Source organism: Phyllobates terribilis, unplaced genomic scaffold (assembly GCF_046119375.1).
Source record: "Phyllobates terribilis strain yellow unplaced genomic scaffold, ASM4611937v1 Scaffold_9__5_contigs__length_417890890, whole genome shotgun sequence".
Classification (NCBI taxonomy): Eukaryota; Metazoa; Chordata; class Amphibia; order Anura; family Dendrobatidae; genus Phyllobates; species Phyllobates terribilis.
The window spans coordinates 413,729,314-413,747,514 of record NW_027362769.1 but is presented as its reverse complement, the minus strand read 5'-3'; the positions used below and the strand labels follow the sequence as shown (position 1 = coordinate 413,747,514).

Here is an 18,201-nt window from a genome sequence, read left to right as displayed (position 1 = left end):
GATTACAGCGATTGAGGGGGGCTGGTGGTACCAGACAAGCTGTTTAGTAAAGGTGCTGTAGCCAAGGAACAAATGGAGGAGGAAGAGGTGATGGGCGAGCAACAGTCAGGATATTAAGAGAATAATCATCCCGGCTCTGTTGTCCGTGATTGGCGGGGGACAGAGGAAACAAGCATCAGTGTTACCCAGCCACCAACACACCATGGACTTGGACCTCATGGAAGAGCCAGACACATGAGCTCCTTCTTGCTGCTTTATCTGCAACATGAATAGTGCTGACTACTGGGTTGCCACTCTGTTAGATCCACATTACAGGAGTACATTTTGCCAGATGCTTCCTGCCCGGGAAAGAGACCCGCACATGCTGGAGTGTTGAAACATGCTTTTACACAACGTTAAGAGGGTTTTTCCCCAAGACAGCAGTGAGGTACACAGTGTGCATCGCAGCTCTAGACTAACAACCACAGGAACGTCAATGCAGATTAGCAGCAGCGTAAGCACAGAAGCAATTTCTGTGAGTCCTTTCACACATTTTTTAGACCAGCTTGTTCACTAGCACAACAGAGTACAAGGCTGACACCTGAACGACTGGAGAGGATGGTGCAGGAGTATGTAGAGCCCAATATCAATACCATCAGGGAGGGTGTGAAGACCCGGGGTCTTCCGTGGGCTTAGTACTACTCAGACAACACAGGGTGGGGCTAAAACAGCATGGCAATACTTTATTGAACTACCAAACGGACAATAAACACACAACAGTCCCAGCAAATACCCAAGATGGTGCAACATTACACAGTCTCACCCTTCTGCTCTGCCCACTTGGGACAGAACAGCTGTGACTTTGGGGACTAAAAGGGCCAACTACCTCAACCAGTGGCCCCCCCGCTTATGGTGGGCCCCCACAGAGAGAAGGTAGCGGGAAGCTAGCTGTCCATCAAGGTACAAAGCCAGGAGACCTGAGGGTCCCAACCTAGCCTCTCCGAGAGTTTCCATGGACTCTCTGATGGTCATTGGAGCAGATCCGTATCTTTCCAGTCTAGGCCATGTACCCTTAGGCTGAAATCATGTAGAATCCAAATCTGTGTCTTTGGATAAGAGCTACCAAGCTGGTGGTCTGGAGAGAGTCTGATCTTTGATTCTCCTTGTAAAGTCTCTTTCAATGCTCTCTTTTTAACAGGATAGAAAAACCCTTTTTTATATTTACATATGTGGCTAAGGTCATCAGTCAGAGGTAAAGGTGCAGGGCTCACTCAGGTCTCATTGTTTGAGCTAATCAATTTACATAGCTGGTATAGCAGGGGGCTTTTTAACCCCTTTAAATCCTGGGGCGTAATAGTACGCACCAGGCTATCACCCCCCGATTCAATGAGGGCTCTGGTGCTGTGTCCGCACTGAACCGGGCACACGTCAGCTGATTATTACAGCTGACATGTGCCCGCAACAGCCAAGGGTGGAATCGTGATCCACCCGCGGCTGTTAACCAGTTAAATGCCGCTGTCAATCTCTGACCGACATTTAACAGCGCCGCGCCGGAAGCATGTCACTTACTCCGCCCATCGGTGACCCTGTCACGTGATCGCGGGTCACTGATGGGTTGGCATGACAACCCTGGGTCTGCAGCTGATTCCAGTGGTTGTCATATACTGATCGCTATGAGCGCCATCTAGTGGTCGGCTCTCATAGCACAGGAGCATTTCTGCTACATAGTGATCTGCTCATCACCTCTATGTAGCAGAGGCGATCAGACAACTGCTGCTTCTAGTCTCCTATGAAGATTATAGAAGCAAGCAAAAAGTGTAAAAAAAAAAAAAAAGTTTTTAAAAATATTTAAAAAAATATAAAAGCTTAAATCACCCCCCTTTTGCCCCATTCAAAATATAATAAAAAATAAACCCCACATACACATATTTGGTATCGCCGCGTTCAGAATCGCCCGATCTATCAATATAAAAGAATAATTAGAACGGTAAACGGCGTGATTCTAAACGCCAGAATTACGTTTTTTGGTCGCCGCAACACTGCAATAAAATGCAATAACGGGCGATCAACACATCGGATTTACCCCAAAATGGTATCAATAAAAACGTCAGCTGGGCGCGCAAAGAATAAGCCCTCACCCCGCCCCAGATACCGAAAAATGGAGATGCTACTGGTCTCGGAAAATGGGGCTTTTTTTTTTTTTTTTTTTTTTTTTTAGCAAACTTTGGATTTTTTTTCCACCACTTAAATACAAAAGAACCTGTACATGTTTGGTGTCTACGAACTCGTAATGACCTGGAGAATAGTGATGGCAGGGCAGGTTTAGCAATCAGTGAACGTGGTAAAAAAAATCCGTGGTATTGCACTTTTTTTGCAATTTCACTGCACTTGGAATTTTTTTCCCGTACAAGATATGGTAAAACTAGTAATGTCGTTCAAAAGTACAACTCATCCCGCAAAAAATAAGCCCTCACACGGCCATATTGACCAAAAAATAAAAAAGCTATGGCTCTGGGAACAAGGGGAGCAAAAAACGAAAATGTAAAAACGGAAAATCCCAGGGTCCTTAATAGTGTTGAGCCACCCCCGTAGTGTTCGGGTTCGGTTTGTCGAACACCGGGATGTTCGTCGAACACCTTTAAAACCAATGGCAGGCAAACAAAAACACATAGAAAACATTCAAAGGTGTCCAAAAGCTGACAAACTGCTCAGAAGACGCTCTCTTTAAAAAAGCCAACCGGCAATTCAGCAGCGGTACCCAACAATTTAGAACAGAAAGAATAGAGCATCACACATAGATTAGATAGATAGAAACATGTCAGTCACATACAGTTATATGAAAAAGTTTGGGCACCCCTATTAATCTTAAGCTTAATGTTTTATAAAAATTGGTGTTTTTGCAACAGCTATTTCAGTTTGATCTATGTAATAACTGTTGGACACAGTAATGTTTCTGCCTTGAAATGAGGTTTATTGTACTAACAGAAAATGTGCAATCTGCATTCAAACAAAATTTGACAGGTGCATAAGCATGGGCACCCTTATCATTTTCTTGTTTTAAATACTCCTACCTACTTTTTACTGACTTACTAAAGCACTTTTTTTGGTTTTGTAACCTCATTGAGCTTTGAACTTCATAGCCAGGTGTATGCAATCATGAGAAAAGCTACTTAAAGTGGCCACTTGCAAGTTGTTCTCCGGTTTGAATCTCCTCTGAAGAGTGTCATCATGGGCTCCTCAAAACAACTGTCAAATGATCTGAAAACAAAGATTATTCAACATAGTTGTTCAGGGGAAGGATACAAAAAGCTGTCTCAGAGATTTAACCTGTCAGTTTCCACTGTGAGGAACATAGTAAGGAAATGGAAGAACACAGGGACAGTTCTTGTTAAGGCCAGAAGTGGCAGGCCAAGAAAAACATCAGAAAGGCAGAGAGGAAGAATGGTGAGATCAGTCAAGGACAATCCTCAGACCAACTCCAGAGAGCTGCAGCATCAACTTGCTGCAGATGGTGTCACTGTGCATCGGTCAACTATACAACGCACTTTGCACAAGGAGAAGCTGTATGGGAGAGTGATGCGAAAGAAGCCGTTTCTGCAAGCACGCCACAAACAGAGTCGGCTGAGGTATGCAAAAGCACATTTGGAGAAGCCAATTTCTTTTTGGAAGAAGGTCCTGTGGACTGATGAAACCAAGATTGAGTTGTTTTGTCATATGCATGGCGGCAAAAAAACACAGCATTCCAAGAAAAACACTTGCTACCCACAGTAAAATTTGATGGAGGTTCCATCATGCTTTGGGGCTGTGTGGCCAATGCCAGCACCGGGAATCTTGTTAAAGTTGAGGGACGCATGGATTCCACTCAGTATCAGCAGATTCTTGACAATAATGTTCAAGAATCAGTGATAAAGTTGAAGTTACACAGGGGATGGGTCTTTCAGCAAGACAATGATCCAAAACACCGCTCCAAATCTACTCAGGCATTCATGCAGCGGAACAATTATAATGTTCTGGAATGGCCATCCCAGTCCCCAGACCTGAATATCATTGAACATCTGTGGGATCATTTGAAGAGGGCTGTCCATGCTCGGCGACCATCAAACTTAACTGAACTGGAATTGTTTTGTAAAGAGGAATGGTCAAAAATACCTTCATCCAGGATCCAGGAACTCATTAAAAGCTATAGGAAGCGACTAGATGCAAAAGGAGGATCTACTAAATATTAATGTCACTTTTCTGGTGAGGTGCCCATACTTATGCACCTGTCAAATTTTGTTTGAATGCAGATTGCACATTTTCTGTTAGTACAATAAACCTCATTTCAAGGCAGAAACATTACTGTGTCCAACAGTTATTACATATATCAAACTGAAAGAGCTGCTGCAAAAACACCAATTTTTATAAAACATTAAGCTTAAGATTAATAGGGGTGCCCAAACTTTTTCATATAACTGTATATAAGAAGTACAGTGATAGTGTTGGTGACTGTACTTGTCATTTAGTGTTAAAATAAAGTATTTATTAAAAAAAAAAATTGGCGTGGGGTTCCCCGTAATTTTAGTCTCTAGCGGAGGTTAAGCAGACAGCTGGGGCAGATGTTTGAAGCCTGGGAAGGGGGTAATACCCAAGGAGCTTCCCAGGCTACTAATAGCCCCCAGCCGAATACCTAGCCTTTATTAGCTATTAAAATGGGGGACCCCCCCCCCCCCAAAAAAAAAGGCGTGGGGTCCCCCCTATTTTAATAGCTAGCAAAGGCTAGGCAGACAGCTGGGGGCTGATATTAATAGCCCAAGAAGGGTGCCATGAATATTGGCCCCCTCCAAGGCTAGAAACGTCAGCCGCCCCAGAAATGGCGCATCCATAGGATGTGCGAATTCTGGTACTTAGCCTCGCTCTTCCCACTGCCCTGTAGCGGTGGCAGTGGGGTAATAGGGCTGGGGTTGATGTCAGCTTATAATGCCAGCTGACATCAAGCCCAGGTTAGTAATGGAGAGGCGTCTATAAGACACCCCCATTACTAACCCCATAGTCAAAGTTAAAAAAAAAACACAAGCACCTAGAATAAAGTCCTTTAATTGAAATAAACACACAATCCTTTATTGTTCTAAATTAAACCATACTTACCATCACGCCCATTCCAGCTGAAGCCAACGATCTCCTGCAATAAAAGAAAAATAATAAAGCAACATCATCCTTACCTTTCCATGGTTCCCACGATGGCTCCAGCTCTGCTACATTCACATGACAGGCTGGACCGCAGCAGAACGCCGCCATCCAGCCTGTCATCCCGCAGACACTGAGAAGCGCAGGCATGCTTGTGCTCCTCAGTGTCTGGCTGTGACAGCATAAAGATGAGCCGAGTTCATGTCCAATGAACTCAGCTCACCTCATGCACGTCACTGACAGCGTGGGAGAATTCTCCTGCACTTGCGGTGAGCGTGAGAGAATTCTCCTGCGCTCACGGCAATTCTTTCTGTTATAAATTGTCGGGTACCGGTGTATGCCGCTGATGAATTGTCGGCTTTTCATGTTTCACTGTGAGCACTGTTCCCATCGATTTGGGCAATCATTGTAATGACACAACCACCATGGCTGTGGCATTACAGTGAGTGGCAGGCAATCCCTGCATGATGTGAAAAAATCCAGTTATGATTTTGGTGTACGAACAGTTATCGAACATAACCTCGAACAGCCGAATTTTTTGCAAATCGTTCGCGTTCATAGAACGGCTCAAACACCGCCCAAAACAGCTCGAATTTGAGATTGGCGAACAGTTCTAGTCGAACACCGCTCATCTCTAGTCCTTAAGGGGTTAAATCAACATTCAGCTGGCTTTAGTATAATATGTAATTAGCATATTAACAAACATAGTTGTTCACAGATCCAAGAGAAGACAACAATCAGGGTTATACAAATACTGGTCTGTTCACACCCAAGTTCACACAAACACAATAGTTTATTTCTCTTGGCTTAACCCCTTCGCGACTTTAGGATTTTCCGTTTTTGCATTTTCGTTTTTTGCTCCCCTTGTTCCCAGAGCCATAGCGTTTTTATTTTTTTTGGTCAATATGACCGTGTGAGGGCTTATTTTTTGCGGGACGAGTTGTACTTTTAAACGCCATTACTAGTTTTACCATATCACGTACTGGAAAACGGGAAAAAAATTCCAAGTGCGGTGAAATTGCAAAAAAAAAAAATGCAATACCACAGTTTTTTTTTTTATTTTCCACGTTCACTGGATGCTAAAACTGAGCTGCCATTACTATTCTCCAGGTCATTACGAGTTCGTAGACACCAAACATGTACAGGTTCTTTTTTATTTAAGCGGTGAAAAAAAAAATATAAAAAAATGGCGCCATTTTCCGAGACCCTTAGCATCTCCATTTTTCGGTATCTGGGGCAGGGTGAGGGCTTATTTTTTGCGCGCCGGGCTGACGTTTTTATTGATACCATTTTGGGGTAGATCCGATGTTTTGATCGCCCATTATTGCATTTTATTGCAATGTTGTGGCGACCAAAAAAACTTAATTCTGGCGTTTGGAATTTTTTTCTCATTACGCCGTTTACCGATCGGATTAATTCTTTTTTTATATTGATAGATCGGGCGATTCTGAACGCGGCGATACCAAATATGTGTATGTGGGGTTTATTTTTTATTATTTTATTTTGAATGGGGCGAAAGGGGGGTGATTTAAACTTTTATATTTTTTAAAAACATTTTTTTTTACACTTTTTGCATGTTTCTATAGTCTCCATAGGAGACTAGAAGCAGCAGTTGTCTGATCGCCTCTGCTACATAGAGGTGATGAGCAGATCACCTCTATGTAGCAGAAATGCTCCTGTGCTATGAGCGCCGACCACTAGGTGGCGCTTATAGCGACCAGCTCATGACAACCACTGGGGTCTGCTGCAGACCCAGGGTTGTCATGCCCACCCATCAGTGACCCGCGATCACGTGACAGGGTCACCAATGGGCGGAGCTAATGCTGCGCTTCCGGCGCGGCAATGTTAAATGCTGCTGTCAGAGATTGACAGCGGCATTTAACATGTTAACAGCTGCGGGTGGATCGCGATTCTCTCTGAACGTGTCTTCAGCGCTGCTGGTGGTGTCCTGACGGATAAGCGCAGCCGGCTGTCCCCTGAAAGTGAAGACCACCTAACTTTCATCAAGATGAACAAGTCATGGATCTCCAAGGACTTTTGCACCCCAATTGTAGACTGTGCAGACTAGGCGATGGTGTAGTTTTTAGTGTGCTGCATTGATCTCGTGTAATTGCAGTCTGTGATATGTTTCTTGTGGCTTCTGTGCCAGCTGTTGCTGCTGCTGCTGATGTTAATAATTTTTTGAAATGTGGAGACTCCTGATTGAGTTTCCATCTGATGTGTTTTCTGTAGTGGAAGGAGTGTTGGTCTCCACTATACTATTTCTACACTGGTGAAATTGATGCAACTTTGGTGGTGTCTGCCCCTAATTTTTTGAAATGTGGAGACTCCTCATTCTCCATACAGGGTTTGACATGATAAAATCCAAATTTGTTCTGTTACTACCGTGTTACAAAAAGTAGGTCAAATGTGAGCTTGTAATTTTTTTGGACGCATATATTCTACTGTATCCAGGCCTCATCCACAGTAAAAAAAAATCTAATTTCTTCTGTTACTAACTTGATACATACAGCAGGCCACATCTGAATATTTGCTGCTACTACAGTGCTACAAACTAGCCCACATTTGAGCTTTTAATTCTTTGGTGCTGATATTCTTCTCCATACAGGGGTTGACATGATAAAATCTAAATTTTGTTCTGTTACTACCATGCTATAGAAAGTAGGCCTCATCTGAGGTTGTATTTTTTTTTGTGCTGAGATTCTGCTGTATCCAAGGCTCGTCCACCGTAAAAAATCAAAAAAATTCTGTTACTACTGTGCTACATAAAGCAGGCCACATTTTAGCTTTTAATTATTTTGTACTAGATATTGTGCTCCAGCCAGGAGTCCACATTTCACAATATAAATTCTTTGTGCTAATAGCGTGGTCCAGAGACCTGGCCACATTCCAGCCGGTAAATATTTTGTGCTAATATTGTGCACCATCCAGGAGTCCAAATTTCAGAATTTAAATTGGTTGCGCTAATAGCATCCTGAAACCAGTCCACATTTAAGAATGGGACAGGGATTGGAGCCGCATTTCTAGCTTAAACTTTGATAACTAACTGATCGATGAGTGACAGGTGTAGGCCTGGTGCTCTGAGAGCTCTGCCAAATTCAGGCAACACAAATGAAGGAGATCCAACTTGGGAGACCAAACATTTTCAATAATTGTGGACAGATACCACAAAAGTGGCATCAATTTCTAATTATTTATTCTACTCACTTATATAGCACCAATAATTCCACATCGCTTTACAGACATTATCAGCACTGTCCCCATTGGGGCTCACAATCTGAAGTTCCTATCAGTATGTCTTTGGAGTGTGGGAAGAAAAAGGAGTACCCAGAGGAAACCCACGCAAACACGGGGAGAACATAATTCCTTGCAGATGTTGTCCTTGGTGGGGTTGGAACCCAGGACCCCAGCGCTGCAAGGCTGCTGATGTACTTGCGTTGACGACTCAACGTTCCCGGGATTGGAAGTCTATCACTGCTATGCACACTGTGTGCCTCACTGCTGTCTTGGGGAAAAAACACTCTCAAGATTTTCTTCAAACAGGTTTTAATACTGCAGCATGGGCGCGTCCCTTTCCAGGGGCAGAAGCAACTGGCAAAATTTACTTTTGTACTGTGAATCGAACATAGTGGCAACCCAGTAGTCAGCACTATTTCTAATTCTAACAATACGAGCAACAATCGCGTTGGAGATAGTGCTGCAAGAAACCGATCACGGGTCGGTCTCTTTCATGAGGTCCCAGTCCATAATGAGTTGGTGGTGGGATAACACTCAAGCTTGCTTCCTCCATCCTCTCCAGGCAACCACTGACAATAGAGAGGGAATCATTATCTTCTTCATCTCCTAACTGTTGCGCATCCATCACCTCTTCCTCCATTTGTTCCTCCCATGGCAACCGCCTGTGTGAAGACACTCAGAGATATTGTTAACCCTTCCATATCCTCTTCCCCTGGGACCACCACCTCCTTCTGCAGACTATTCAAAGTGTGCTCCAGCATGTAGATGACCGGAATAGTGATGCTGATGATGACATTGTCAGCGCTAACCATCTTAGTAGCCTTTTTAAAACTGTAAAAGGGCTGTGTGGTAAACTAACTCTTTTTTTTGCTGTATGTTGTTTCTCTTTTTCTCTCCCCCTATGAATAATCATTATTTAATATCATTAAGACTCCATGCTTTTTGGTACCAATTGGTTACATCCTAATGGTATATATTTTCTCCATATTTAATTCAGTAATATGCACTTTTGATAACACTTTAGAATTATCCTGCACTTTAGTCAAACGGTGTTATACATTTCTTTGAGGACACAATTGGTCTTGATTACAAAGGATTGATTAATATGATATAACATAGGTGACCTTCCTATTGGTTTTTTACTGTGTCTTCTGGGTCTTCTCATGCAATCAGGGAGGTGAAAAGATTATTTTTGCATATAACATCTGAGATACTGCAATTTTTCCTGTGCTTTTTTTCTTGTTTTTATATATGTGTTATGTATTTTTAATCATGTCTAATAAAGATGAAAACATTTTTAAATCATTTTTCTGGGTACTTCTATCTCCTTCTTTGGCGCTTATGCAACATAAGATACCGCTTCAGGGCTCGTTGCCGCAGCCACAGTCGCTGCAACATGTGCAGAGTTGAATTACACCATGTCGGCACATCGCATATCAACAGGTTAACCAGTAAGCCGAAAGATCTCTGTAGCGACGCAAGTCGATAACCTGCAGGTTTCGAATGGCGGAAGTGAGCGCACAGTGACCGTGGTTTCTGCAGCAGCGCATCCAGGCCAGGATAGTGGTGGAGAAATTGCTGTACTATCAGGTTGAGGATGTGAGCCATGCAAGGCACATTTGTGAGGTTAACCCCGGCATAGGGCCACCACCAGGTTTGCACAGTTATCACATACGGCTTTTCCTGGCTCCAGGTTCAGTGGAGGCAGCCATCACTCAAACTCAGCCTGGAGAGCCGTCCACAACTCCTGATCTGTATGACTGCGATATCCAAGGCATGTTAATTTAAACACTGCCTGATTGCGGTGAGCCATGGCTGCGCAGTAGGGAGGGGGGGGGAGGGGCAGAAACAGTGAAGAAGTGTTTGATACAGAGGTTTGTCCCGCAAGCCTTGGGAATTCCAAGACTTGGTGTCTAGTGGTTTTGTTCTCCATCCCCTGGTGTGTAGTGGCTTAGTTCTCCAATCCTAGGTGTTTAGTAGTTTAGTTCTCCAACTCTTGTTGACTAGTAGTATATTTCTCCATCTTCTGGTGGGTAGTGGTTTAGTTCTTCATCCCCTGGTGGGTAGTGGTTTAGTTCTCCATCCCCTGGTGTCTAGTGGTTTAGTTCTCCATCCCCTGGTGTCTAGTGGTTTAGTTCTCCATCCCCTGGTGTCTAGTGGTTTAGTTCTCCATCTTCTGGTGGGTAGTGGTTTACTTCTCCATCCCCAAGCTCCCTACAAGCCTTGGGGATCATTCTAACACTTGTGGAGCAGCCCATTTCCCGCCTGCACCAACAGCCACCAGAGTCACACAGTCAGTGAGATGCAACGACCCTGGCCATGTTTGCTTGTCTAGGTGTCAGTGGTGAAATGCACACCCTGGCAGACATAGATTTTTTTTCAAGGAAAGGGTGATGTTGTCTGCAACATGCTGGTGTAGCACAGGCACATCTTCCTTAGAGACGTAATGGCAACTGCAATGGCCATCATCTTTCGGAAAACGTTTGTATCCACCAAGCAGAAAGGCAGCTTTTGCGTGGCCAACAGATTGGAGATGGGGAAGTTCAAGTTCTTTGCTTTGGCATGGGTAGTAGGAAACAATCTTTTGTGACTGCGGGACCGAGGGCTGGCTGCTGTGCTGAGAGGTTGGAGTAGGGTGAACACGACAAACTGCTGGACTGTGAGTGAGGTGCAGGTGGAAAAGTTATAGAAAGATGGGGTGTGCTCAGTGTCTGAGATCGGTCAAAGACAGCAGGCATGTGCCACTTCCGTAACATCTGACGGGCTCTCACGCACTCCGACTGTAGCAGGTAAACAAGTGGAGGTTCGGCGGCCGGAGAGCTGTGTTACAACGCTTGCCACTGTGACGGAGGAAGATGCGGTTGATGGGGTGGCCGGTGGTTGGCGAGTCCCGCTAGTCTGCATTTTAGCGCAGTGAGATTCCCAGTCTAACACATGTTGATAGCGCATGTGCCACTTCATGCATGTAGTCGTCAAATTAATGCAATTTTTGCCTCTACTCAGTCGTTTTTAACAAAGTTGGCAGATGACACAACTCACGTTATTGTTTGCGGTCTCCAAAAAGACCCATACTAGGCAACCCTTGCCGCCCCTGCGAACTGCAGACCCGCGACCACTGCTGGCCATAGCCACAGTTGTTGCTGTGGATGCAGTGCTTGTTGTGGTTGCATCACTCAGTGGCTGTGCGGTAAGCCGCAACGTAACCTCCTCATCTTCCTCTTCCACCTCCTCTGCTGAGCTACTCAGCTGTGTGCCTCTGGGTTCACGCCAAGTGGGATCTATAACCTCATCATCATCCTATCCTTTTTCCCACTCCTCACCCTGAGAGTCATCCTTCTTCTCTTCCTGCCCTGACAGCACAGTACAGTCCGCATGCACCTCATGTATCTGAGTCTCATCAGTATCACTGACCTCATCATCTTTCCACCATCTCATTCAACTCCCCAACTGACCTATCCATCAAAGTCAAAGGCTGCCCGCTCTCCCCAGTCCCGCAAGCTTGGCTCTGTTCTCTTCATCAAACCTGAGATCCAAGCCCTTTCCACTTCCTGCTGACTCGAAAATATCTCCCGGAGCCGCACATTCCCCAACCATGAATCTACAGAAACATTAGCGTACACCCTCATCATCTCCCGCCTAGACTACTGCAACCTCCTGCTCTGTGGCCTCCCTACTAACACTCTTGCACCCCTCCAATCCATCCTAAACTCTGCTGGCCGACTAATCCACCTGTCACACCGCTTTTGCCGGGCTGCTGCCCTCTGTCAATCCCTGGACTGGCTCTCTGTTGCCCAGAGACTCCAGTTCAAACCCCTAACTTTGGCATACAAAGCCATCCACAACCTGTCTTCTCCATATATCTCTGACCTAGCCTCCCGGTACATACCTGCACGCAACCTCCGATCCTCACGAGATCTCCTTCTCTACTCCCCTCTTACCTTATCTTCTCACAATCGCATACAAGATTTCTCCCGTGCTTCCCCCCCTACTGTGGAACTCTCTATCCCAACACATCAGACTCTCGCCTACCATGGAAACCTTCAAAAGGAACCTGAAGACCTACCTCTTCTGACAAGCCTACAACCTGCAGTAACCCTCGCTCCACCATACCGCTGCACGACCGGCCCTACCCTCACCCACTGTATCCTCACCCGTCCCCTGTAGACTGTGAGCCCTCGCGGGCAGGGTCCTTTCTCCTCCTGTTCCAGTCGGTGACCGCTTTTCACATGTAAAGTTCCATGGAATAAATGGCACTATAATAATAAATAATAACTACTATACTGTTTGTACTGTGGGTCAAATGATGCCACTTTTCCTGGGGTCTGCCCTAAATTTGAGCTGTTTTGGCAGCTATTGGACCTCTTTAAAGGCGTTGTGTATGCGTTTGGTTTTGCCACCCATTGAATGCAGTGGGATTCGGATATGTTCGACGAACATTGGAAAGTTCGCCGAGCTGAAACAAATCGTACCTTGAGAGGTTCGCTCATCTCTAGTCGGGAGCTCAGTACAGATACAGAGGACGGGTCGGGGGCTCGGTACAGATGAGAGGACGGGTCTGGAGCTCGGTACAGATGAGAGGACGGGTCTGGGGCTCGGTACAGATGCGGAGGACGGGTCTGGTGCTCGGTACAGATGCGGAGGACGGGTCTGGTGCTCGGTACAGATGCAGAGGACGGGTCTGGTGCTCGGTACAGATGCAGAGGACGGGTCTGGGGCTCGGTACAGATGCAGAGGACGGGTCTGGGGCTCGGTACAGATGCAGAGGACGGGTCTGGGGCTCGGTACGGATGAGAGGACGGGTCTGGGGCTCGGTACAGATGAGGGGACGGGTCTGGGGCTCGGTACAGATGAGAGGACGGGTCTGAGGCTCGGTACAAATGAGAGGACGGGTCTGGGGCTCGGTACAGATGAGGAGGACGGGTCTGGGGCTCGGTACAGATGAGGAGGACGGGTCTGGGGCTCGGTACAGATGCGGAGGACGGGTCTGGGGCTCGGTACAGATACGGAGGACGGGTCTAGGGCTAGGTACAGATGCGGAGGACGGGTCGGGGCTCGGTACAGATGAGGAGGACGGGTCGCGGGCTAGGTACAGATGCGGAGGACGGGTCGGGGCTCGGTACAGATGCGGAGGACGGGTCTAGGGCTAGGTACAGATGCGGAGGATGGGTCGCGGGCTAGGTACAGATGCGGAGGACGGGTCGCGGGCTAGGTACAGATGCGGAGGACGGGTCGCGGGCTCGGTACAGATGAGGAGGACGGGTCTGGGGCTCGGTACAGATGAGAGGACGGGTCTGGGGCTCGGTACAGATGCGGAGGACGGGTGTAGGGCTCGGTACAGATGCGGAGGAGGGGTTGGAGCTCGCTGCAGATGAAGTAGGATGCGGATGGGTCAGGGGCTCGGTACATATGGGGGTCTCATTATACGATCATCTCGGCACAGGAACATGTCTTTATCATTCAGTTTTGGACCTTGTTATTATTCCAAGATCTATTGATTAGAATGTTCCTTGTTTGTGGGAAAATCCCTTTAGTCACATCAGTCTGAACAGAGGCCAAGTACTCCGGTCCTTGTTGGTTTTGTTTCCCTTTCTTGTGTTTTGTGCTTTCTGGTATCACACAGATGAGATGTCATGTATCCGAGCAGTGTCGCTAGAGAATTTATTTCAGGAGATATTTTACAGATTGTGCTCTATGTTAAGAGGAATAATAATACTCTGCAAGGCCAACATCGGGGGCCTGGCCGCTCCATCACACAGGGGGCCGCAAACGGCACAAGAAAAATCTATAAAAAGCAGCAACCACCAACAACTGTGGATGGGGTCCGGCATGCCACAAGAACAACGGGCAGTCATTAAAGGACAGAAAAGTGACCCCAGCTCTGGAGGAAAAGACCTGATGTAACAGCAGAATAGTGACTGCAGCTCTGGAGGTGACTGGAGGATAAGACCTGATGTAACAGCAGAATAGTGACTGCAGCTCTGGAGGAAAAGACACGATGTAACAGCAGAATAGTGAGTGTAGCTCTGGAGGTGACTGGAGGATAAGACCTGATGTAACAGCAGAATAGTGAGTGTAGCTCTGGAGGTGACTGCAGTATAAGACATGATGTAACAGCAGAATAGTGACTGCAGCTCTGAAGGTGACTGGAGGATAAGACCTGATGTAACAACAGAATAGTGAGTGCAGCTCTGGAGGTGACTGGAGGATTTGACATGCAGCATTATCACACCAGAGAATGCTTGTGTACAGGGGAGGATTCATCTTCCATCTCTGGTTGTGGCCCCTGCGGTCGATACAGAGGTGGGGCCCGCCTGATGATGGCACTGTGTGTCCTGTCTTCTTCCTCGGGCTGCACAGCAGTGTCCCAGGCTCAGCTTGAAGGATGTTCTTGGCCATCACTCAGTGAGGTTCCTTCATTCACGGTCCACATTTGGGCCATACAGTGACCACAAACTGGATGTTCACCCCGCGGTGATGCCGAGAGCGGCCAACGTCCAGCCTTACAGTAGGGATTTCATGGATGACTGGTTCACACTGGTGAGGTCTCCGCTCTGCGTTGCCTTATGTCGGTAAAGCCAGGAACAACTCTCAGAGCCCCATCCCAAAAGAGGAGTATGGCGACCACAGGCCGGGTACCTGAGCAACAAGTAAACAGAGGTCACAGGCCCGTAGAGTACACAGATAACCTACATGCCGGACCATCCACCCGCCCCGATAACGTATACTCTGGACAGTCCTCCCACAACTGATAAGGTACACATTGGATCACTTACTGACCCCAGAGACCATAAATGTCAGACGGCTCATCTACCAACACACACACAAGATCACTTAGATTCCATCCAACCCGAAACCCGACACGGCCCCGCAGCGCCTCCTCCCGCGCACGGCCCCGCAGCGCCTCCTCCCGCGCACGGCCCCGTAGCGCCTCCTCCCGCGCACGGCCCCGCAGCGCCTCCTCCCGCGCACGGCCCCGCAGCGCCTCCTCCCGCGCACGGCCCCGCAGCACCTCCGCCAGGTGTTCAACCACCTTTAGGACTAAGGCTGGGTTCACACTGTGTTTTACCCTCACGTCAGTGGCTCCAGTCCTGGATAGCTATATTCGTGCTGATGGGACCATGTCGGATGCCATTTTCATCTGTAGCTGCATATTGGAGCCGAACTCCTAGATGCGAGTGACTGCAGATACACCCAAATCATGTTTTCCCAAGGACGTCAGACGTAAGCCCCAGGATGGAGCCTCTGATGGGAGGGTAAAACACAGTGTGAACACCGTCCACAGCAGATCTATGGAGATGTGAAAAAACCTCCTGCAGGTGGTGGGGGAACAATAGTGTTAGTGGGGAAGCTCAGCCGTCATGGCACCAGGAGAACCACTCTATGGTGACGCGGCTGCAGAGTTACCGGCTCAGCTACACCTGGGATCTGTGCTGGTTTTCCACATTTTGCCGCATGGTTTACAGGTGAAACCGGTCATAGAAAGCCGGCCTTATCTACCCCAATACTATACACAAGACACCACACTTGTGACCTTACCTCCATATCACATATCCAACACCAAGGAGCAGAACAGCCACGCCAGCCACCAGGAGCAGCCATGCTGAGGAGGAAGGAGATATGTAGTGAGTACAGGAGGATTGCGAGCAGGAACATGAGTCTTACACAGGAATAAGCATGCACCAGACACCTCCGAAGCCAAATATCTATGGTGAGAACATGACAGGAGAAGATCTAAAACGTAGAACCCTCCGCACCTCAACATCACAAGTTTGTGACCCCATAAATCTCCAATAGCGAGTGAACATTGTCCTGCTGACAGCTGTCTCTCCAGACCCCCCCACTATAGACAAGGAGGCTCAGCCGACAGCTCCCGCTCCAGACCACCCACTATAGACATGGAGGCTCAGCCGACAGCTCTCTCTCCAGACCCCCCACTATAGACATGGAGGCTCAGCCGACAGCCCTCTCTCCAAACACCCCCACTATAGACATGGAGGCTCAGCCGACAGCTATCTCTCCAGACCCCCCACTATAGACATGGAGGCTCAGCCGACAGCCCTCTCTCCAAACCCCCCCACTATAGACATGGAGGCTCAGCCGACAGCCCTCTCTCCAGACCCCCCCACTATAGACATGGAGGCTCAGCCGACAGCCCTCTCTCCAGATCCCCACTGTAGACATGGAGGCTCAGCCGACAGCCCTCTCTCCAGACTCCTCCACTATAGACATGGAGGCTCAGCCGACAGCCCTCTCTCCAGACCCCCCACTATAGACATGGAGGCTCAGCCGACAGCCCTCTCTCCAGACTCCTCCACTATAGACATGGAGGCTCAGCAGACAGCCCTCTCTCCAGACCCCCCACTGTAGACATGGAGGCTCAGTCGACAGCTCTCTCTCCAGACCCCCACACTATAGACATGGAGACTCAGCCGACAGCTCTCTCTCCAGACTCCCCACTGTAGACATGGAGGCTCAGCAGACAGCTCTCTCTCCAGACCCCCCACTATAGACATGGAGGCTCAGCCGACAGCTCTCTCTCCAGACGCCCCCACTATAGACATGGAGGCTCAGCCGACAGCTCTCTCTCCAGACCCCCCCCCTATAGACATGGAGGCTCAGCCGCCAGCTCTCTCCAGACCCCCCAACTATAGACATGGAGGCTCAGCCGACAGCCCTCTCTCCAGACCCCCCCCCCATAGACATGGAGGCTCAGCCGACAGCTCTCTCCAGACCCCCCACTATAGACTTGAGGCTTAGCCGACAGCCCTCTCTCCAGACCCCCCCTTATAGACATGGAGGCTCAGCCGACAGCTCTCTCTCCAGACCCCCCCTTATAGACATGGAGGCTCAGCCGACGGCTCTCTCTCCAAACCCCCCCACTATAGACATGGAGGTTCAGCCGACGGCTCTCTCTCCAGACCACCCACTATAGACATGGAGGCTCAGCCGACAGCTCTCTCTCCAGACCCCCCCACTATAGACATGGAGGCTCAGCCGACAGCCCTCTCTCCAGACCCCCCCACTTTAGACATGGAGGCTCAGCCGACAGCCCTCTCTCCAGACCACCCACTATAGACATGGAGGCTCAGCCGACAGCCCTCTCTCCAGAACACCCACTATAGACATGAAGGCTCAGCCGACAGCCCTCTCTCCAAACACCCCCCACTATAGACATGGAGGCTCAGCTCGGCCGACAGCTTTCTCTCTCCAGACACCCCCACTATAGACATGGAGGCTCAGCCGACAGCCCTCTCTCCAGACCCCCCCACTATAGACATGGAGGCTCAGCCGACAGCTCTCTCTCCTGACCCCCCACTATAGACATGGAGGCTCAGCCGACAGCTCTCTCTCCAGACCCCCCCACTATAGACATGGAGGCTCAGCCGACAGCTCTCTCTCCAGACCCCCCACTATAGACATGGAGGCTCAGCCGACAGCTCTCTCTCCAGAACACCCACTATAGACATGAAGGCTCAGCCGACAGCCCTCTCTCCAAACACCCCCCACTATAGACATGGAGGCTCAGCTCGGCCGACAGCTTTCTCTCTCCAGACACCCCCACTATAGACATGGAGGCTCAGCCGACAGCCCTCTCTCCAGACCCCCCCACTATAGACATGGAGGCTCAGCCGACAGCTCTCTCTCCTGACCCCCCACTATAGACATGGAGGCTCAGCCGACAGCTCTCTCTCCAGACCCCCCCACTATAGACATGGAGGCTCAGCCGACAGCTCTCTCTCCAGACCCCCCACTATAGACATGGAGGCTCAGCCGACAGCTCTCTCTCCAGACCCCCCCACTATAGACATGGAGGCTCAGCCG

The 18,201-nt window shown here is 48.4% G+C and overlaps 1 protein-coding gene across 1 annotated transcript in view; it reads right to left on the bottom strand.

Moving 5' to 3' along the window:
• Positions 1-8,316: 8,316 nt before the first annotated feature.
• The window catches only part of KREMEN2 (kringle containing transmembrane protein 2), a 54,454-nt gene continuing 44,569 nt past the window's right edge, over positions 8,317-18,201 (bottom strand). The window contains exons 8-9 of the mRNA XM_073649034.1: positions 15,916-15,979; positions 8,317-15,015 (exon numbers count right to left, since the gene is read on the bottom strand). Coding sequence (XP_073505135.1) covers positions 14,880-15,015; positions 15,916-15,979 — 200 coding nt within the window. The 3' untranslated portion in view covers positions 8,317-14,879. The remainder of the gene's footprint in view (positions 15,016-15,915; positions 15,980-18,201) is intronic.